At 43.7% G+C, this 22,912-nt stretch overlaps 1 protein-coding gene across 3 annotated transcripts in view; it reads left to right on the top strand.

The window, feature by feature from the left end:
* The first annotated feature begins 208 nt into the window (after positions 1 to 208).
* Positions 209 to 22,912, top strand: part of LOC124003520 (stabilin-1-like) — a 73,823-nt gene continuing 51,119 nt past the window's right edge. Inside the window, exons 1-13 of one of the 3 annotated variants that reach the window (XM_046311836.1) lie at positions 209 to 322; positions 443 to 490; positions 620 to 694; positions 822 to 968; positions 1,786 to 1,917; positions 4,385 to 4,444; positions 6,588 to 6,764; positions 6,865 to 6,942; positions 7,675 to 7,821; positions 15,999 to 16,055; positions 16,285 to 16,370; positions 17,362 to 17,439; positions 19,000 to 19,118. In XM_046311836.1, the coding sequence (XP_046167792.1) occupies positions 242 to 322; positions 443 to 490; positions 620 to 694; positions 822 to 968; positions 1,786 to 1,917; positions 4,385 to 4,444; positions 6,588 to 6,764; positions 6,865 to 6,942; positions 7,675 to 7,821; positions 15,999 to 16,055; positions 16,285 to 16,370; positions 17,362 to 17,439; positions 19,000 to 19,118 (1,285 nt within the window). In that variant the 5' untranslated portion in view covers positions 209 to 241. Of the gene's footprint in view, positions 323 to 442; positions 491 to 619; positions 695 to 821; positions 969 to 1,785; positions 1,918 to 4,384; positions 4,445 to 6,587; positions 6,765 to 6,861; positions 6,943 to 7,674; positions 7,822 to 15,998; positions 16,056 to 16,284; positions 16,371 to 17,361; positions 17,440 to 18,999; positions 19,119 to 22,912 lie in introns of all 3 variants that reach the window. The other 2 variants (XM_046311835.1, XM_046311837.1) reach the window with 2 other exon arrangements.

Raw genomic sequence — 22,912 nt, 5'->3', positions numbered from 1 at the left:
AGGTCTGACCCAGGCACATCCACAGGATCCGATAGTTAGGTACTACAGTATTACTGAGGCTGGTCTCAAATGGCACCCTATTCCCTATAGAACCTATAGGCCCTGGTCTAAAGTAGTGCACTATAAAGGGAATAGGGTGCCATTTGGGACACACTCCTGGTGTCATATACTCCAGAGGTGTAGACTCCGGTTATGTTTCCAGAACAACGGGGGCTGTGGAAAGTACGCCAGGTGTCGTTATATGGGCAACGGAGAGAGGAACTGCTCCTGCACTGGAGGACACATAGGAGATGGCTTTGACTGCCGGGGCAAGACCCGCACGGTGAGTCACTGGTGTGCGTGTGTGTGTGTGTGTGAGAGGTGTGTGTGTGTGTGCATGCGTGCGTGCGTGCGTGCGTGCGTGCGTGTGTCTATGAATTTATTTTCCCGTGGATATTTGCAGGAGATATTTCGCCAGTCAGAAGCTGCGTTGTACCGTCGGATAATAATGGTGAGTCTGTTGTTGTAGGGTGGTAATGACATTTCACCTCTCTATGTTATAAAATAAATGTTACCAAGACAAATAGGATTATTCACATTCCGCATATTTTTGATGAGGCTAATGCCTGTGGTTCTCCAGGTGTCTGATGTGAGGAGTCTGTACAGTGATGGGCCCTACACTACATTCATACCTCCTGCAAACAGCAACTTCTCAGTATGTCAAAAAAATATATATATTCTTGTTTCAATGTTCCTGTGTGTAGGACGGGTCTGCGTATAATGTGTGTGTGTGTGTGTGTGGGGGGGTCTCTGACCCACCCCTGTGTAAACTCTCTCTCCAGATAGAGGCATGGGAGTCACAGGGACGCAGCCCAGACTTGGCTAACTACCACATGGTGTCCTGTGAGACTCTGATGCTCTCTGACCTGAAGACCACCTCAAAGGCTGTGGCCGTCTCCGGACACCAGCTCACCTTCAGCCTCAAGGATGTGAGTCTCTAATGGCACCCTATTCCCTTCATAGTGAGCTACTTTTGCCCATTTCTGGCTCGTACAAGGCTTGCTTCTCGAAATACTGCTACTACAAGGCGTGCTTCTCCAAATAATGCTACTACAAGGCTTGCTTCTCCAAATAATGCTACTACAAGGCTTGCTTCTCCAAATAATGCTACTACAAGGCTTGCTTCTCCAAATACTACTACTACAAGACTTGCTTCTCCAAATACTGCTACTCGAAGGTTTACTTCTCCTTGGTTTACTACACAAGGGCCTACTTCTCCTTGGTTTACTTCGCCTTGGTTTAATTCTTCTAGGTTTACTTCTCCTAGGTTTACTACACAAGGGCCTACTTCTCCTAATCTTTCCATAGAAGGGTCATATTAGTTTATAGGCCAAACCGTTTTCGTGAGAAGACCGATTTTTGGGATATCGTCTGGTCTGACAAACAGGGCTTTCGTTCTGCCACTTTCCACCACAGATACAGAAGGCCGACAGGTCTCTAGCTTAAAAACTGACTGTTTTTTATGGCCATTTTTTATTACGTAAATGTTTTATTCTCTTTCGTGTTGGTCTATTAACTAACTTGATGTCACCAGGTCCAAAACTCCATCCCACCAAAATGGGATGATAATTCAGGTGGTCTTTTCAAACAGCTCTTACACTAAAAGGACATTAAAAATAATTTTCACAATTTCACAGTATTATTCCAACCTCATAGTGTGGAAATGTATATAAAACACAGGAAATCACTTTTTTTTTACTGTACTGGTCCTTTAACGAAGCTTCTCTCTATCTCCCCTTCTTTCAGGGCTCTGTGTACATTAATGATGACGCTAGGATAGTCTCCAGTGATTATGTGACAGCTGACGGTGTGATCCACTACATTGACAAGGTCCTCACCCCATATGACCTGAAGGATCAAAAGGCCATACCATCTAAGGTAGGCTACGGCTGCATGCCACTCAGCAGACACTTTGATCCAAAGCTACTTACAGACACATGGTGTGCATATATTTTCCATATGGGTGGCCTCAGCGGGAATCAAACCTATGATCCTGGCGTTGCAAGCTCCGTGCTCTACCAACTGATCAACAGAGAGATGGGCACCCTATTCCTATACTATATAGGGCTTAGGGTGTTGCCATTTGTGGACACAAGTCACAATTTACTCCCCAAATAGGTTTTATTCATTTTAAAATCACTCGTGAATAGGGGTTCAAATTTTCCTGAAAATCTACCAAGTTTAAATTCTGGGAATAATTCATATTTATCCCGAGAGTCCATGAAAATACAGCAAAAAGTCCTAGCGTTTAAAACCAAGATGGTCACTATGCCAGGGTCCTCCCAAAATGAGAGGCGCGTTGCGTCACCTTGTCTGCTTGGACTCGCCACTATGTAAATGTTTCAGAGCAAATTAAACTCATATTTAGTAATGAGTAACTATCTGTGAAACAGGACGTTCATAAATTCCCAATGTTCCTCAATTCATTCAGCGGGTTTTCTGGTCAGGCTTTTGTCAAATCATACAAAACTTTGGAACGGCAGCTACGGCAGTCAAAAGTCAAATGACAAAAGTTGCTAAACTTCCTCCTTCGACAAATGACAGAATATCACCTGTATTTGTCCAAATAGAGTCGATGGTTATACAGAAAGCTGATTAGCCCAAGACTACCGGGGAGATGAAGAGTGGAATTCTTTTAGTATCAAAGTATATATTTTTAAATTTGATTTTATTTCTACCTTTATTTAACTAGGCAAGTCAATTAAGAACAAATTCTTATTTTCAAAGACGGCCTAGGAACAGTGGGTTAACTGCCTGTTCAGGGGCAGAACGACAGATTTGTACCTTGGGGGTACAACTTGCAACCTTCCGGTTACTAGTCCAACACTCTAACCACTAGGCTACCCTAAAAAACATCCATATCTCCTGTCATAGCGTTTGTAGATCACACGTTCTCTACCTGAACTCTATATGGGCAGCAATACGAGACAGCACACAGAAGCGAGGTAAATGTTATAGAGGTATTCTGATGTCACATGTGCTCTGATAATGCAACCTATAGAACAGAGAATAAAGTTAGGACTTTTTCAGGACTCAGGATTTGGGGTTTCAGGGGGGTTGATACTGGATAGGATATTATCCTAGGCTTTAGGACAGAAGGAGACTGGATAGGATATTATCCTAGGCTTTAGGACAGAAGGAGACTGGATAGGATATTATCCTAGGCTTTAGGACAGAAGGAGACTGGATAGGATATTATCCTAGGCTTTAGGACAGAAGGAGACTGGATAGGATATTATCCTAGGCTTTAGGACAGAAGGAGACTGGATAGGATATTATCCTAGGCTTTAGGACAGAAGGAGACTGGATAGGATATTATCCTAGGCTTTAGGACAGAAGGAGACTGGATAGGATATTATCCTAGGCTTTAGGACAGAAGGAGACTGGATAGGATATTATCCTAGGCTTTAGGACAGAAGGAGACTGGATAGGATATTATCCTAGGCTTTAGGACAGAAGGAGACTGGATAGGATATTATCCTAGGCTTTAGGACAGAAGGAGACTGGATAGGATATTATCCTAGGCTTTAGGACAGAAGGAGACTGGATAGGATATTATCCTAGGCATTAGGACAGAAGGAGACTGGATAGGATATTATCCTAGGCTTTAGGACAGAAGGAGACTGGATAGGATATTATCCTAGGCTTTAGGACAGAAGGAGACTGGATAGGATATTATCCTAGGCTTTAGGACAGAAGGAGACTGGATAGGATATTATCCTAGGCTTTAGGACAGAAGGAGACTGGATAGGATATTATCCTAGGCTCTAGGACAGAAGGAGACTGGATAGGATATTATCCTAGGCTCTAAGACAGAAGGAGACTGGATAGGATATTATCCTAGGCTCTAGGACAGAAGGTGACTGGATAGGATAACAGCCTAGGCTCTAGGACAGGAGAAGATATACTTTTCCCTAATGACTCGGAATTGTCTGTGACATAGATGCCTACAATATGTAATGAATTGTGCATAGACCTATCACGGTTATCCATGTTAATCTATAGACCTATCATAGTTATCCATGTTAATCTATAGACCGATCACGGTTATCCATGTTAATCTATAGACCTATCACGGTTATCCATGTTAATCTATAGACCTATCACGGTTATCCATGTTAATCTATAGACCTATCACGGTTATCCATGTTAATCTATAGACCTATCACGGTTATCCATGTTAATCTATAGACCGATCACGGTTATCCATGTTAATCTATAGACCTATCACGGTTATCCATGTTAATCTATAGACCTATCACGGTTATCCATGTTAATCTATAGACCTATCACGGTTATCCATGTTATTGCCTACTTGTGACATATTTGTTTTCTTATATTTCAGCTTAATTTCACTGAAGCAGGTGAACTATATGGATACATGAAGTTCACCAAACTGGTGCAGGTAAACAATCTAATTTTATTGGTCACATGCACATGGTTAGCAGATGTTATTGGTCACATGCACATGGTTAGCAGATGTTATTGGTCACATGCACATGGTTAGCAGATGTTATTGGTCACATGCACATGGTTAGCAGATGTTATTGGTCACATGCACATGGTTAGCAGATGTTATTGGTCACATGCACATGGTTAGCAGATGTTAATGGTCACATGGTTAGCAGATGTTAATGGTCACATGCACATGGTTAGCAGATGTTATTGGTCACATGCACATGGTTAGCAGATGTTATTGGTCACATGCACATGGTTAGCAGATGTTATTGGTCACATGCACATGGTTAGCAGATGTTAATGGTCACATACACATGGTTAGCAGATGTTAATGGTCACATGGTTAGCAGATGTTATTGGTCACATGCACATGGTCAGCAGATGTTAATGGTCACATACACATGGTTAGCAGATGTTAATGGTCACATGGTTAGCAGATGTTAATGGTCACATGCACAAGGTTAGCAGATGTTAATGGTCACATGCACATGGTTAGCAGATGTTAATGGTCACATACACATGGTTAGCAGATGTTAATGGTCACATGCACATGGTTAGCAGATGTTAATGGTCACATACACATGGTTAGCAGATGTTAATGGTCACATACACATGGTTAGCAGATGTTAATGGTCACATACACATGGTTAGCAGATGTTAATGGTCACATACACATGGTTAGCAGATGTTAATGCGAGTGTAGCTAAATGCTTCATAAAAATATATGGATAGTTCCGACCGTGCAGTAATATCTAACAAGTAATTTAACAATTTCACAACAACTACCTTATACACACACAAGTGTAAAGGAATGAATAAGAATATGTACATAAAAATATATGGATGAGTGATGGCCGAACGGCAAGATGCAGTAGATGGTATAGAGTACAGTATATACATATGAGATGAGTAATGTAGGGTATGTAAACAAGATGCAGTAGATGGTATAGAGGACAGTATATACATATGAGATGAGTAATGTAGGGTATGTAAACAAGATGCAGTAGATGGTACAGAGTACAGTATATGCATATGAGATTAGTAATGTAGGGTATGTAAACATTATATAAAGTGACATTGTTTAAAGTGACTAGTGATACATTTATTGCATCCAATTATTAATTATTAAAGTGGCTAGAGATGTCAGTATGTTGGCAGCAGCCACTCAATGTTAGTGGTGACTGTTTAACAGTCTGATGGCCTTGAGATAGAAGCTGTTTTTCAGTCTGATTGCCTGGAGATAGAAGCTGTTTTTCAGTCTGATGGCCTGGAGATAGAAGCTGTTTAACAGTCTGATGGCCTTGAGATAGAAGCTGTTTTTCAGTCTCTCGGTCCCAGTTTTGATGCACCTGTACTGACCTCGCCTTCTGGATGATAGCGGGGTGAACAGGCAGTGGCTCGGGTGGTTGTTGTCCTTGATGATCTTTTTGGCCTTCCTGTAACATCGGGTGCTGTATGTGTTCTGGAGGGCAGGTAGTCTGCCCCCGGTGATGCATTGTGCAGACCTCACTACCCTCTGGAGAGCCTTACGGTTGTGGGCGAAGTAGTTGCCGTACCAGGCGGTGATACAGCCCGACCGGATGCTCTTGATTGTGCATCTGTAGAAGTTTGTGAGTGTTTTCAGTGACAAGATAAATTTCTTCAGCCTCCTGAGGTTGAAGAGGCGCTGTTGCGTCTTCTTCACCACGCTGTCTGTGTGGGTGGACCAGTTCAGTTTGTCCGTGCTTGGCAGTTGGTTTACTAATTCATGTATAAAGCTAATACACATTTACTACCGTATAAATAGCTTCAATCTCAAATACTTTTGTGGGGCAAATCCCAATTTGCACAAAGTCAAAATTTCACTTTGTCTCCCATTGAAGTAGCATATGGCATTCAGCCAATCATTGCACATTGTACAAATGGACCAGGGCTTTACACTCTTTGTTAGGGTCCACCTGATTGGCTGAACACAGTAAACTACACCTAGCATTGTGGTGGAAAATGGTCCTATTGGTCATTTTCACGCCTGCACTAATACATCTGAGACCAGATTGAGAGAGAGGAACAGGGCTTCATGCCCCTGACCATGTTGTTGTTATTATTTTTAGGATGCCAACATGCTGAACCTGGTCGAGAACTCCATCCACCAGCCCCTGACCATGTTGTGGCCATCTGACGCTGCTCTCAGCTCTCTGTCTGAAGAGAGACAACACTGGCTCTACAGTCTTGCCCACAGGGACAAACTCACAGCCATCATCAAAGCTCACATCATACGCAATATCAAGGTGAAGCTATGGGTGCATCACAAATGTTTTGATGACTTCTTGATGTTGTTTTGATTGTGATCTTGTATTGATTATAATGACGTTGATCTCTCTACAGAAGATGACCTTGACTTCGTTCACTACCTACCGGACGATGCACGGATCAACCTTCACCTTTAGCTGTAACAAGAAAGTCGTTGTGAGTAGCTACTTCATTTACATGACACCCCGCTCCCGATATAGGGCACTGCTTTTGACCAGAGCCCAAAGGGAATAGGGTCTAAAGTAGTGCACTATATAGGGAATAGGGTCTAAAGTAGTGCACTATAAAGGGAATAGGGTCTAAAGTAGTGCACTATAAAGGGAATAGGGGGCCATTTGGGAAATACCCCTTATTTATCCCCAAGGCACAATTATAGCTGAGAATGAAAGAAAAACAGTGAAGATACATGGTACACCATCTGCTCAGAATTACTGGGCCTACTGGGCCTTCTGGGTCTACTGGGCCTTCTGGGCCTACTGGGCCTACTGGGCCTTCTGGGCCTTCTGGGCCTACTGGGCCTTCTGGGCCTACTGGGCCTACTGGGCCTACTGAGCCTTCTGGGCCTACTGGGCCTACTGGGCCTTCTGGGCCTTCTGGGCCTACTGGGCCTACTGGGCCTACTGGGCCTTCTGGGCCTACTGGGCCTTCTGGGCCTACTGGGCCTACTGAGCCTTCTGGGCCTACTGGGCCTTCTGGGCCTACTGGGCCTTCTATATTCCTCTCTCCCCAATCTCCCATTTTCATCTAGCCTCAGCCTGGTTCTAGCTCTGTTTGTGCTTTCTTGCCACAGGTGTAACTGACTTTAGGAGTCTGGGACCAGGTTAGTTCTCATCTTGTCCTGTGATTATCTTATTACCTTTGTCATGTTTGTTTGTTTGTGTCTGTCAGGGGGACATGATGGTGAATGACAACATGGCGAGGGTCCTGGATCGTTTCATGATGTTTAACGGGGGCGTTGCGTACGGCATCGACCAGCTACTGGAACCTCCCGGTCTGGGTGCACACTGCGATGGACTGGAGGACAGGACTATATACGTAAGAGACTTTAATATCACCTTCATATATAGAGATGAGTCTTCAGTAAAGACTTAGTAAAGTAAAGTAACCCCCAATGGGGACAGTTCTTATAGCCTTTAGCAGTACCCTTATCCTACCCCTCCTCTGTTCCTCTGGTGATGTAGAGGTTAACCCAGACCCTGTAGCCCCCAGTTCCACTCCTATTCCCCAGGTGCTCTCATTTGTTGACTTCTGTAACCGTAAAAGCCTTGGTTTCATGCATGTTAACATCAGAAGCCTCCTCCCTAAGTTTGTCTTAGTCATTGCTTTCGCACACTCCGTCAACCCACATGTCCTAGCCATGTCTGAATCCTGGTTTAGGAAGGCCACCAAAAATTCTGAAATTTACATCCCTAACTATAATATTTTCCATCAAGATAGAAGGGGCGCAGTTGCAATCTACTGCAGAGACAGCCTGCAGAGTTCTGTCATGCTATCCAGGTCTGTGCCCAAACAGTTAGAAATTCTACTTTTAAAAATCCACCTTTCCAGAAATAAGTCTCTCACTGTTACTGCTTGCTATAGACGCCCCTCAGCCCCAGCTGTGCCCTGGACACCATATGTGAGTTGATTGCCCCCGTCTATTTTTAGAGTTCGTACTGTTAGGTGACCTAAACTGAGATATGCTTAACGCCGTCCTAAAATCTAAGCTAGATGCACTCAATCTCACACAAATTATCAAGGAGCCTACCAGGTACAGCCCTAAATCCGTAAACATGGGCACATTCATAGATATCATTCTGACCAACTTTGCCCTCTAAATACACATCTGCTGTCTTCAACCAGGATCTCAGCGATCACTGCCTCATTGCCTGCTTACGTAATAGGTCCGCGGTCAAAAGACCACCCCTCATCACTGTCAATCGCTCCCTAAAACACTTTTGCAAGCAGGCCTTTCTAATCGACCTGGCCCAGGTATCCTGGAAGGATATTGACCCCATCCCGTCAGTAGAGGATGCCTGGTTGTTCTTTAAAAGTGCTTTCCTCGCCATCTTAAATAAGCATGCCCCATTCAAAAAATGTAGAACTAAGAACAGATTTGACTGCCCTTGACCAGCACAAAAACATCCAGTGGTATACTGCATTAGCATTGAATAGCCCCCACGAAATGCAACTTTTCAGGGAAGTCAGGAACCAATATATGCAGTCAGTTAGGGAAACAAAGGCTAGCTTAGCTTTGAAACAGAAATATACATCCTGTAGCACAAACTCCAAAAAGTTTTGGGACACTGTAAAGTCCCGTCCTCCCAGCTGCCCACTGCACTGAGGCTAGGGAAACACTGTCACCACCGATGAATCTATGATATTTGAGAATTTCAAGAATAATTTTTCTACTGCTGGCCATGCTTTCCACCTGGCTACCCTACCCGGCCAACAGCTCTGCAGCGCCCCCCCCTGCTTCACCTTCACCCAAATCCAGATAGCTGATGTTCTGAAAGACCTACATTATTCTGGACCCCTACAAGTCAGCTGGGCTAGACAATCTGGACCCTTTCTTTCTAAAATGATCCACCGTAATTGTTGCTAGCCTGTTATACCTCTCTTTCGTATCATCTGAGATCCCTAAAGACTTGCCGTGGTCATCCCCCCCTTCAAATGGGGAGACACTCTAGACCCACATTGTTACAGACCAATATCCCATCCTGCCCTGCCTTTCTAAAGTCTTCAATAGCCAAGTTAACAGACAGATCACCGACCATTTCGAATCCCACCGTACCTTCTCCACTATGCAATCTGGTTTCAGAGTTGGTCATGGGTGCACGTGAGCCACGCTCAAGATCCTAAACTGAATACTTCCGGCGCCGACTGAGATGGCCGCCTCGCTTCGCGTTCCTAGGAAACTATGCAGTTTTTTGTTTTTTTACGTGTTATTTCTTACATTAGTACCCCAGGTCATCTTAGGTTTCATTACATACAGTCGAGAAGAACTACTGAATATAAGATCAGCGTCAACTCACCATCAGTACGACCAAGAATATGTTTTCCGCGACGCGGATCCTGTGTTCTGCCTTACAAACAGGACAACGGAATGGATCGCATGCAGCGACCCAAGGAAACGACTCCGAAAAAGAGGGAAACGCGGCGGTGTTCTGGTCAGACTCCGAAAAAGGGCACATCGCGCACCACTTCCCAGTATTCTTCTTGCCAATGTCCAGTCTCTCGACAACAAGGTTGATGAAATCCGAGCAAGGGTGGCATTCCAGAGGGACATCAGAGACTGCAACGTTCTCTGCTTTACGGAAACATGGCTTACTGGGAAGACGCTATCCAGGGCGGTGCAGCCAACGGGTTTCTCCACGCATCGCGCCGACAGAAACAAACATCTCTCTGGTAAGAAGAGTGGCGGGGGCGTATGCCTCATGACTAACGGGACATGGTGTGATGAAGGAAACATACAGGAACTCAAATCCTTCTGTTCACCTGATTTAGAATTCCTCACAATCAAATGTAGACCGCATTATCTTCCAAGAGAATTCTCTTCGATTATAATCACAGCCGTATATATCCCCCCCAAGCAGACACATCGATGGCTCTGAACGAACTTTATTTAACTCTTTGCAAACTGGAAAACATTTATCCGGAGGCTGCATTCATTGTAGCTGGGGATTTTAACAAAGCCAATCTGAAAACAAGACTCCCTAAATTTTATCAGCATATCGATTGCGCAACCAGGGGTGGTAAAACCTTGGATCATTGTTACTCTAACTTCCGCGACGCATATAAGGCCCTGCCCCGCCCCCCTTTCGGAAAAGCTGACCACGACTCCATTTTGCTGATCCCTGCCTACAGGCAGAAATTAAAACAAGAGGCTCCCACGCTGAGGTCTGTCCAACGCTGGTCAGACCAAGCTGACTACACTCCAAGACTGCTTCCATCACGTGGACTGGGACATGTTTTGTATTGCGTCAGATGGGAATATTGACGAATACGCTGATTCGGTGTGCGAGTTCATTAGAACGTGCGTCGAAGATGTCGTTCCCATAGCAACGATAAAAACATTCCCTAACCAGAAACCGTGGATTGATGGCAGCATTCGCGTGAAACTGAAAGCGCGAACCACTGCTTTTAATCAGGGCAAGGTGTCTGGCAACATGACTGAATACAAACAGTGCAGCTATTCCCTCCGCAAGGCTATTAAACAAGCTAAGCGTCAGTACAGAGACAAAGTGGAATCTCAATTCAATGGCTCAGACACAAGAGGCATGTGGCAGGGTCTACAGTCAATCACGGACTACAAGATGAAATCCAGCCCAGTCACGGACCAGGATGTCTTGCTCCCAGGCAGACTAAATAACTTTTTGCCCGCTTTGAGGACAATACAGTGCCACTGACATGGCCTGCAACGGAAACATGCGGTCTCTCCTTCACTGCAGCCGAGGTGAGTCAGACATTTAAACGTGTTAACCCTCGCAAGGCTGCAGGCCCAGACGGCATCCCCAGCCGCGCCCTCAGAGCATGCGCAGACCAGCTGGCCGGTGTGTTTACGGACATATTCAATCAATCCCTATACAAGTCTGCTGTTCCCACATGCTTCAAGAGGGCCACCATTGTTCCTGTTCCCAAGAAAGCTAAGGTAACTGAGCTAAACGACTACCGCCCCGTAGCACTCACTTCCGTCATCATGAAGTGCTTTGAGAGACTAGTCAAGGACCATATCACCTCCACCCTACCTGACACCCTAGACCCACTCCAATTTGCTTACCGCCCAAATAGGTCCACAGACGATGCAATCTCAACCACACTGCACACTGCCCTAACCCACCTGGACAAGAGGAATACCTATGTGAGAATGCTGTTCATCGACTACAGCTCGGCATTCAACACCATAGTACCCTCCAAGCTCGTCATCAAGCTCGAGACCCTGGGTCTCGACCCCGCCCTGTGCAACTGGGTACTGGACTTCCTGACGGGCCGCCCCCAGGTGGTGATGGTAGGCAACAACATCTCCTCCCCGCTGATCCTCAACACGGGGGCCCCACAAGGGTGCGTTCTGAGCCCTCTCCTGTACTCCCTGTTCACCCACGACTGCGTGGCCATGCACGCCTCCAACTCAATCATCAAGTTTGCGGACGACACAACAGTGGTAGGCTTGATTACCAACAACGACGAGACGGCCTACAGGGAGGAGGTGAGGGCCCTCGGAGTGTGGTGTCAGGAAAATAACCTCACACTCAACGTCAACAAAACTAAGGAGATGATTGTGGACTTCAGGAAACAGCAGAGGGAACACCCCCTATCCACATCGATGGAACAGTAGTGGAGAGGGTAGCTAGTTTTACGTTCCTCGGCATACACATCACAGACAAACTGAATTGGTCCACTCACACTGACAGCGTCGTGAAGAAGGCGCAGCAGCGCCTATTCAACCTCAGGAGGCTGAAGAAATTCGGCTTCTCACCAAAAGCACTCACAAACTTCTACAGATGCACAATCGAGAGCATCCTGGCGGGCTGTATCACCGCCTGGTACGGCAACTGCTCCGCCCTCAACCGTAAGGCTCTCCAGAGGGTAGTGAGGACTGCACAACGCATCACCGGGGGCAAACTACCTGCCCTCCAGGACACCTACACCACCCGTTGTTACAGGAAGGCCATAAAGATCATCAAGGACATCAACCACCCGAACCACTGCCTGTTCACCCCGCTATCATCCAGAAGGCGAGGTCAGTACAGGTGCATCAATGCTGGGACCGAGAGACTGAAAAACAGCTTCTATCTCAAGGCCATCAGACTGTTAAAAAGCCACCACTAACATTGAGTGGCTGCTGCCAACACACTGTCATTGACACTGATCCAACTCCAGCCATTTTAATAATGGGAATTGATGGGAAATGATGTAAATATATCACTAGCCACTTTAAACAATGCTACCTTATATAATGTTACTTACCCTACATTATTCATCTCATATGCATATGTATATACTGTACTCTACATCATCGACTGCATCCTTATGTAACACATGTATCACTAGCCACTTTAACTATGCCACTTTGTTTACTTTGTCTACACACTCATCTCATATGTATATACTGTACTCGATACCATCTACTGTATGCTGCTCTGTACCATCACTCATTCATATATCCTTATGTACATGTTCCTTATCCCCTTACACTGTGTATAAGACAGTAGTTTTGGAATTGTTAGTTAGATTACTTGTTGGTTATCACTGCATTGTCGGAACTAGAAGCACAAGCATTTCGCTACACTCGCATTAACATCTGCTAACCATGTGTATGTGACAAATAAAATTTGATTTGATTTTTGATTTGAAACGATATCATAACCGCCATTGAATAAAGATAGTACTGTGCAGCCGTCTTCATCTGGCCAAGGCTTTCACTGCAATCTTACTGGCAGACTCAACAGCCTTGGATTCTCAAATGACTGCTTCCCCTGGTTCACCAACTACTTCTCAGAAAGAGTTCAGTGTGTCAAATCGGAGGGCCTGTTGTCTGTTGCCTGTTGTCCGGACCTCTGGCAGTCTCTATGGGGATACCACATGGTTCAATTCTCGGGCTGACTCTTTTGTCTGTATCTAGCAATGATGTCGCTCTTGCTGCTGGTGATTCTCTGATCCACCTCTATGCAGACGACACAATTCTTTATACTTCTGGCCCTTCTTTGGACACTGTGTTAACAAACTTCCAAACGGGCTTCAATGTCATACAACACTCCTTTCGTGGTCTCCAACTGCTCTTAAATGCTAGTAAAACTAAATGCATGCTCTACACCCGCCCACCCAACTAGCATCCCTACTCTGGACGGTTCTGACTTAGAACATGTGGACAACCACAAATATCTAGGTATCTGGTTAGACTGTAAACTCTCCTTCCAGACTCACATTAAGCATCTCCAATCCAAAATTAAATCTAGAATTGGCTTCCTATTTCACAGGAAAGCCTCTTTCACTCATGCTGCGAAAAATACCCTCGTAAAGCTGACTATCCTACTGATCCTTGACTTTGGCGATGTCATTTAAAAAATAGTCTCCAACACTCAACTCAGCAAATTGGATGTAGTCTATCGCAGTATCATTGTTTTGTCACCAAAGCCCCATATACTACCCACCACTGCGACCTGTACGCTCTCGTTGGCTGGCCCTCGCTACATATTCGTCGACAAACCAACTGGCTCCAGGTCATCTACAAGTCTTTGATAGGTAAAGCCCCGCCTTATCTCAGCCCACTGGTCACCATAGCAACACCCATCCGTAGCACACTCTAATGCAAGTATATTTCACTGGTCATCCCCAAAGCCAACACCTGCTTTGGCTGCCTTTCCTTCCAATTCTCTGCTGCCAAAGACTGGAACGAATTGCAAGAATCACTGAAGCTGGAGACTTATATCTCCCTCACTAACGTTAAGCAACAGCTGTCAGAGCAGATTACCGATCACTGCACCTGTACATAGCCCATCTGTAAATAGCCCACCCAACTACCTCATCCCCATATTGTTTATTTTATTTTTTGCTCTTTTGCACCCCAGTATCTCTAACTGCACATCATCATCTGCACTTCTATCGCTCCAGTGTTAATGCTAAATTGTAATTATCTTCGCCTCTAGGTCCTATTTATTGCCTTACCTCCCTACTCTTCTACATTTGCACACACTATACATAGATCTTCCTATTGTGTTATTGACTGTACGTTTGTTTATCCCATGTGTAACTCTGTGTTGTTGTTTTTGTCGCACTGCTTTGCTTTATCTTGGCCAGGTCGCAGTTGTAAATGAGAACTTGTTCTCAACTGGCCTACCTGGTTAAATAAAGGTTAAAACAATATTATAATGATAATACATTACAATACATTTCCAAAAGATTTCACAACATATTAAGTGTGTTCCATCAGGCCCATACTCCACTACCACATATCTACTACACAAAATCCATGTGTACGTGTGTGTATAGTGCGTATGTTATCATGCGGAATAGCGGAATGACTTTAGCTTCCCTCCAGGCCTGAGGGCACACACTCTGGTAGGCTAATTTTCAATCAATTTTGTTAGACCTCAGTGGTTTGCTGATAGACAACAATAATATTTCACCTCTTCTCTTCCACACGGACTTCAAAATTACAATACTTGTCTTTCATAATTTGGTCAGATATACCTGGATGTGTAGTAACAGCGTTAGTTGCTGGCATGTCATGCCTAAATTAGCTAATCTTGCCAATGAAACTATCAGTGGGTTTTGTGATGAATGAGCCATTTGATTCAATGAACGATGGAGATGAGTTTACCTTGTTGCCCAAAATTTTATTAAAGGTGCTTGAAAGATTTTTACTTTCATTCTTTATGTAATTTATCTTTGTTTCATTGTGTCGTTTTTCTTCTTTTTATTCAGCTTAGTCACGTGATTTTTCATTTTGCAATATGTTTGCCAATCGGTTGTGCAGCAAGCTTATTTGCCATTCCTTTTGCCTCATCCCTCTCAACCATACCATTTTTCAATTCCTCATCAGTCCACAGGGATTTAACAGTTTCTCCAGCCATTTTCTTAATGGGAGCATGCTTATTATTAAATAGAATAAGCAATTTCATAAATGTGTCAAGTGCAGCGTCTGTTTTTAAAACTTTTATTTCACCTTTATTTAACCAGGTAGGCTAGTTGAGAACAAGTTCTCATTTACAAATGCGACCTGGCCAAGATAAAGCAAAGCAGTGTGACACAGACAACAACACATAGTTACAGATGGAATAAACAAACATACAGTCAAAAATGCAGTAGAAAAAAAGTATATATACAGTGTGTGCAAATGAGGTAAGATTAAGGGAGTTAAGGCAATAAATAGGCCATAGTGGTGAAGTATTTACAATATAGTAATTAAACACTGGAATGGTAGATGTGCAGAATAGGAATGTGCAAGTAGAGATACTGGGGTGCAAAGGAGCAAAATAAATAAATAAATACAGTATGGGGTTGAGGTAGTTGGAAGGGCTATTTACAGATGGGCTATGTTCAGGTGCAGTGATCTGTGAGCTGCTCTGACAGCTGGTGCTTAAAGCTAATGAGGGAGATATGAGTCTCCAGCTTCAGTGATTTTTGCAGTTCGTTCCAGTCGAGTCGCCATGGACCAACAAATATTCTTTACATCAACAACATGGGAATCACTACAAAACGTATTGTATGACGTACTGTATGTGTGTTGTTAGAGTCGATGTGGTAGCTGCTTGGGTCCCCGACCCTGTCCCCACGGAACTGAAGATACGGTGAGCTCACACACACACACACACGCACACGCACACGCACACGCACACGCACACGCACACGCACACACACACGCACACGCACACGCACACGCACACGCACACGCACACGCACACGCACACGCACACGCACACGCACACACACACACACACACACACACACACACACACACACACACACACACACACACACACACACACAAACCATAAGACCATTTCCTGCCTTTCACAGGGCAAGACTGAGATCTGCAGCTTCATCAACCCCTACTCTATGCTCTACCCTCGACAACACAGTGTGATGTATAACCACGACTTCAGGTAGGGAGACTCCACAGTGATGCACAACCATGACTTCAGGTAGGGAGACACCACAGTGATGTTTAACCATGACTTCAGGTAGGGAGACTCCACAGTGATGTTTAACCATGACTTCAGGTATGGAGACTCCACAGTGATGTTTAACCATGACTTCAGGGAGGGAGACTCCACAGGGATGTTTGACTACAAAGTCAGGTAGGGAGACTCCACAGTGATGTTTAACCACTACTTCAGGGAGGGAGACTCCACAGGGATGTTTGACCACCACTTCAGGTCGGGAGACTCCACAGTGATGCATACATCAAATCAAATCAAATGTATTTATATAGCCCTTCGTACATCAGCTGATATCTCAAAGTGCTGTACAGAAACCCAGCCTAAAACCCCAAACAGCAAGGAAAGCAGGTGTAGAAGCACGGTGGCTAGGAAAAACTCCCTAGAAAGGCCAAAACCTAGGAAGAAACCTAGAGAGGAACCAGGCTATGTGGGGTAGCCAGTCCTCTTCTGGCTGTGCCGGGTGGAGATTATAACAGAACATGGCCAAGATGTTCAAATGTTCATAAATGACCAGCATGGTCGTATAATAATAAGGCAGAACAGTTGAAACTGGAGCAGCAGCACGGTCAGGTGGACTGGGGACAGCAAGGAGTCATCATGTCAGGTAGTCCTGGGGCATGGTCCTAGGGCTCAGGTCCTCCGAGAGAGAGAAAGAAAGAAAGAGAGAATTAGAGAGAGCATATGTGGGGTGGCCAGTCCTCTTCTGGCTGTGCCGGGTGGAGATTATAACAGAACATGGCCAAGATGTTCAAATGTTCATAAATAACCATGACTTCAGGTAGGGAGACTGCACAGTGATGTTTGACCACCACTTCAGTTAGGGAGACTCCACAGTGATGTATGACCACGACTTCAGGTAGGGAGACTCCAAAGTGAAGTTTGAAAACCACTTCAGGTGGGGATACTCCACAGTAATCGATAACCATGACTTCAGGTGGGGAGTATCCACAGTGATGTCTGACCACGACTTCAGGTCCGGAGACTCCACAGCGATGTTTGACCACGACGTCAGGTAGGGAGACTCCACAGTGATTTTTGACCACCGCCTCAGATAGGGAGACTCCATAGTGATGTTTGAACACCGCCTCAGATAGGGAGACTCCATAGTGATGTTTGACCACCGCCTCAGATAGGGAGACTCCATAGTGATGTTTGACCACCGCCTCAGATAGGGAGACTCCATAGTGATGTTTGACCACCGCCTCAGATAGGGAGACTCCATAGTGATGTTTGACCACCGCCTCAGATAGGGAGACTCCATAGTGATGTTTGACCACCGCCTCAGATAGGTAGACTCCATAGTGATGTTTGACCACCGCCTCAGATAGGGAAACTCCATAGTGATGTTTGACCACCGCCTCAGATAGGGAAACTCCATAGTGATGTTTGACCACCGCCTCAGATAGGGAAACTCCATAGTGATGTTTGACCACCGCCTCAGATAGGGAGACTCCATAGTGATGTTTGACCACCGCCTCAGATAGGTAGACTCCATAGTGATGTTTGACCACCGCCTCAGATAGGGAGACTCCATAGTGATGTTTGACCACCGCCTCAGATAGGTAGACTCCATAGTGATGTTTGACCACCGCCTCAGATAGGGAGACTCCACAGTGATGTTTGACCACCGCCTCAGATAGGGAGACTCCATAGTGATGTTTGACCACCGCCTCAGATAGGGAGACTCCATAGTGATGTTTGACCACCGCCTCAGATAGGGAGACTCCACAGTGATGTTTGACCACCGCCTCAGATAGGGAGACTCCATAGTGATGTTTGACCAACGCCTCAGATAGGGAGACTCCATAGTGATGTTTGACCACCGCCTCAGATAGGGAGACTCCATAGTGATGTTTGACCACCACCTCAGATAGGGAGACTCCATAGTGATGTTTGACCACCGCCTCAGATAGGTAGACTCCATAGTGATGTTTGACCACCGCCTCAGATAGGGAGACTCCATAGTGATGTTTGACCACCACCTCAGATAGGGAGACTCCATAGTGATGTTTGACCACCACCTCAGATAGGGAGACTCCACAGTGATGTTTGACCACCGCCTCAGATAGGGAGACTCCACAGTGATGTTTGACCACCGCCTCAGATAGGGAGACTCCATAGTGATGTTTGACCACCGCCTCAGATAGGGAGACTCCATAGTGATGTTTGACCACCGCCTCAGATAGGGAGACTCCATAGTGATGTTTGACCACCGCCTCAGATAGGGAGACTCCATAGTGATGTTTGACCACCACCTCAGATAGGGAGACTCCATAGTGATGTTTGACCACCACCTCAGATAGGGAGACTCCACAGTGATGTTTGACCACCGCCTCAGATAGGGAGACTCCACAGTGATGTTTGACCACCGCCTCAGATAGGGAGACTCCATAGTGATGTTTGACCACCGCCTCAGATAGGGAGACTCCATAGTGATGTTTGACCACCGCCTCAGATAGGGAGACTCCATAGTGATGTTTGACCACCGCCTCAGATAGGGAGACTCTGCAGTGATGCATAACCATGACTTCAGGTAGGGAGTATTATTGTTCTTCATCCTCTTCTTCTACAGCCTCCATCCCTCTATGACGAGGCACCACATGGGCCAAAGGATGGGCTGTAAGAGGATGTGTAAGAGTCAAGCCTGGGTCATGAGCTGCTGTAAGAACCACTATGGAAGAGATTGCCAAGGTGAGCCTTCCCACTGCCTCAGATAGTGATATACATAACATGATATACAGTGTCCTCAGATAGTAGACATGATATACAGTGTCCTCAGATAATAGACATGATATACAGTGTCCTCAGATAGTAGACATGATATACAGTGTCCTCAGATAATAGACATGATATACAGTGTCCTCAGATAGTGATATACATAACATGATATACAGTGTCCTCAGATAGTGATATACATAACATGATATACAGTGTCCTCAGATAGTAGACATGATATACAGTGTCCTCAGATAGTGATATACATAACATGATATACAGTGTCCTCAGATAGTAGACATGATATACAGTGTCCTCAGATAGTAGACATGATATACAGTGTCCTCAGATAGTAGACATGATATACAGTGTCCTCAGATAGTAGACATGATATACAGTGTCCTCAGATAGTAGACATGATATACAGTGTCCTCAGATAGTAGACATGATATACAGTGTCCTCAGATAGTGATATACATAACATGATATACAGTGTCCTCAGATAGTAGACATGATATACAGTGTCCTCAGATAATAGACATGATATACAGTGTCCTCAGATAGTGATATACATAACATGATATACAGTGTCCTCAGATAGTGATATACATAACATGATATACAGTGTCCTCAGATAGTGATATACATAACATGATATACAGTGTCCTCAGATAATAGACATGATATACAGTGTCCTCAGATAGTGATATACATAACATGATATACAGTGTCCTCAGATAGTAGACATGATATACAGTGTCCTCAGATAATAGACATGATATACAGTGTCCTCAGATAGTGATATACATAACATGATATACAGTGTCCTCAGATAGTAGACATGATATACAGTGTCCTCAGATAGTAGACATGATATACAGTGTCCTCAGATAGTGATATACATAACATGATATACAGTGTCCTCAGATAGTGATATACATAACATGATATACAGTGTCCTCAGATAATAGACATGATATACAGTGTCCTCAGATAGTGATATACATAACATGATATACAGTGTCCTCAGATAGTAGACATGATATACAGTGTCCTCAGATAGTGATATACATAACATGATATACAGTGTCCTCAGATAGTAGACATGATATACAGTGTCCTCAGATAATAGACATGATATACAGTGTCCTCAGATAGTGATATACATAACATGATATACAGTGTCCTCAGATAGTAGACATGATATACAGTGTCCTCAGATAGTAGACGTGATATACAGTGTCCTCAGATAGTAGACATGATATACAGTGTCCTCAGATAGTAGACATGATATACAGTGTCCTCAGATAGTAGACATGATATTCTGTAGCTCAGTTGGTAGAGCATGGCGCTTGTAACGCCAGGGTAGTGGGTTCGATCCCCGGGACCACCCATACGTAGAATGTATGCACACATGACTGTAAGTCGCTTTGGATAAAAGCGTCTGCTAAATGGCATATTTATTTTATTTTATTTACAGTGTCCTCAGATAGTAGACATGATATACAGTGTCCTCGGATAGTAGACATGATATACAGTGTCCTCAGATAGTAGACATGATATACAGTGTCCTCAGATAGTGATATACATAACATGATATACAGTGTCCTCAGATAGTAGACATGATATACAGTGTCCTCAGATAGTAGACATGATATACAGTGTCCTCAGATAGTGATATACATAACATGATATACAGTGTCCTCAGATAGTGATATACATAACATGATATACAGTGTCCTCAGATAGTAGACATGATATACAGTGTCCTCAGATAGTGATATACATAACATGATATACAGTGTCCTCAGATAGTGATATACATAACATGATATACAGTGTCCTCAGATAGTGATATACATAACATGATATACAGTGTCCTCAGATAGTAGACATGATATACAGTGTCCTCGGATAGTGATATACATAACATGATATACAGTGTCCTCAGATAATAGACATGATATACAGTGTCCTCAGATAGTGATATACATAACATGATATACAGTGTCCTCAGATAGTGATATACATAACATGATATACAGTGTCCTCAGATAGTGATATACATAACATGATATACAGTGTCCTCAGATAGTAGACATGATATACAGTGTCCTCGGATAGTGATATACATAACATGATATACAGTGTCCTCAGATAGTAGACATGATATACAGTGTCCTCAGATAGTGATATACATAACATGATATACAGTGTCCTCAGATAGTAGACATGATATACAGTGTCCTCAGATAGTGATATACATAACATGATATACAGTGTCCTCAGATAGTGATATACATAACATGATATACAGTGTCCTCAGATAGTAGACATGATATACAGTGTCCTCGGATAATAGACATGATATACAGTGTCCTCAGATAGTGATATACATAACATGATATACAGTGTCCTCAGATAGTGATATACAGTGTCCTCAGATAGTAGACATGATATACAGTGTCCTCAGATAGTGATATACATAACATGATATACAGTGTCCTCAGATAGTAGACATGATATACAGTGTCCTCAGATAGTGATATACATAACATGATATACAGTGTCCTCAGATAATAGACATGATATACAGTGTCCTCGGATAGTAGACATGATATACAGTGTCCTCAGATAGTAGACATGATATACAGTGTCCTCAGATAGTAGACATGATATACAGTGTCCTCAGATAGTGATATACATAACATGATATACAGTGTCCTCAGATAGTGATATACATAACATGATATACAGTGTCCTCAGATAGTAGACATGATATACAGTGTCCTCAGATAGTGATATACATAACATGATATACAGTGTCCTCAGATAGTGATATACATAACATGATATACAGTGTCCTCAGATAGTAGACATGATATACAGTGTCCTCAGATAGTAGACATGATATACAGTGTCCTCAGATAGTAGACATGATATACAGTGTCCTCAGATAGTAGACATGATATACAGTGTCCTCAGATAGTGATATACATAACATGATATACAGTGTCCTCGGATAGTAGACATGATATACAGTGTCCTCAGATAGTAGACATGATATACAGTGTCCTCGGATAGTAGACATGATATACAGTGTCCTCAGATAGTGATATACATAACATGATATACAGTGTCCTCAGATAGTAGACATGATATACAGTGTCCTCAGATAGTGATATACATAACATGATATACAGTGTCCTCAGATAGTGATATACATAACATGATATACAGTGTCCTCAGATAGTAGACATGATATACAGTGTCCTCGGATAGTGATATACATAACATGATATACAGTGTCCTCAGATAGTGATATACATAACATGATATACAGTGTCCTCAGATAGTAGACATGATATACAGTGTCCTCAGATAGTAGACATGATATACAGTGTCCTCAGATAGTAGACATGATATACAGTGTCCTCAGATAGTAGACATGATATACAGTGTCCTCAGATAGTAGACATGATATACAGTGTCCTCAGATAGTGATATACATAACATGATATACAGTGTCCTCAGATAGTAGACATGATATACAGTGTCCTCGGATAGTAGACATGATATACAGTGTCCTCGGATAGTAGACATGATATACAGTGTCCTCAGATAGTGATATACATAACATGATATACAGTGTCCTCAGATAGTAGACGTGATATACAGTGTCCTCAGATACATTAAGGTGTTTAGAAACATATTCTATTCTTATCCACAATAAAAGTGACTCCAAAATGACATAAAACATTATTACAAAT

The sequence above is a fragment of the Oncorhynchus gorbuscha genome, linkage group LG18 (assembly GCF_021184085.1).
Source record: "Oncorhynchus gorbuscha isolate QuinsamMale2020 ecotype Even-year linkage group LG18, OgorEven_v1.0, whole genome shotgun sequence".
NCBI lineage: Eukaryota > Metazoa > Chordata > Actinopteri > Salmoniformes > Salmonidae > Oncorhynchus > Oncorhynchus gorbuscha.
The sequence above is the reverse complement of the archived record's forward strand: the minus strand, read 5'-3'. Positions and strand labels throughout refer to the sequence as shown.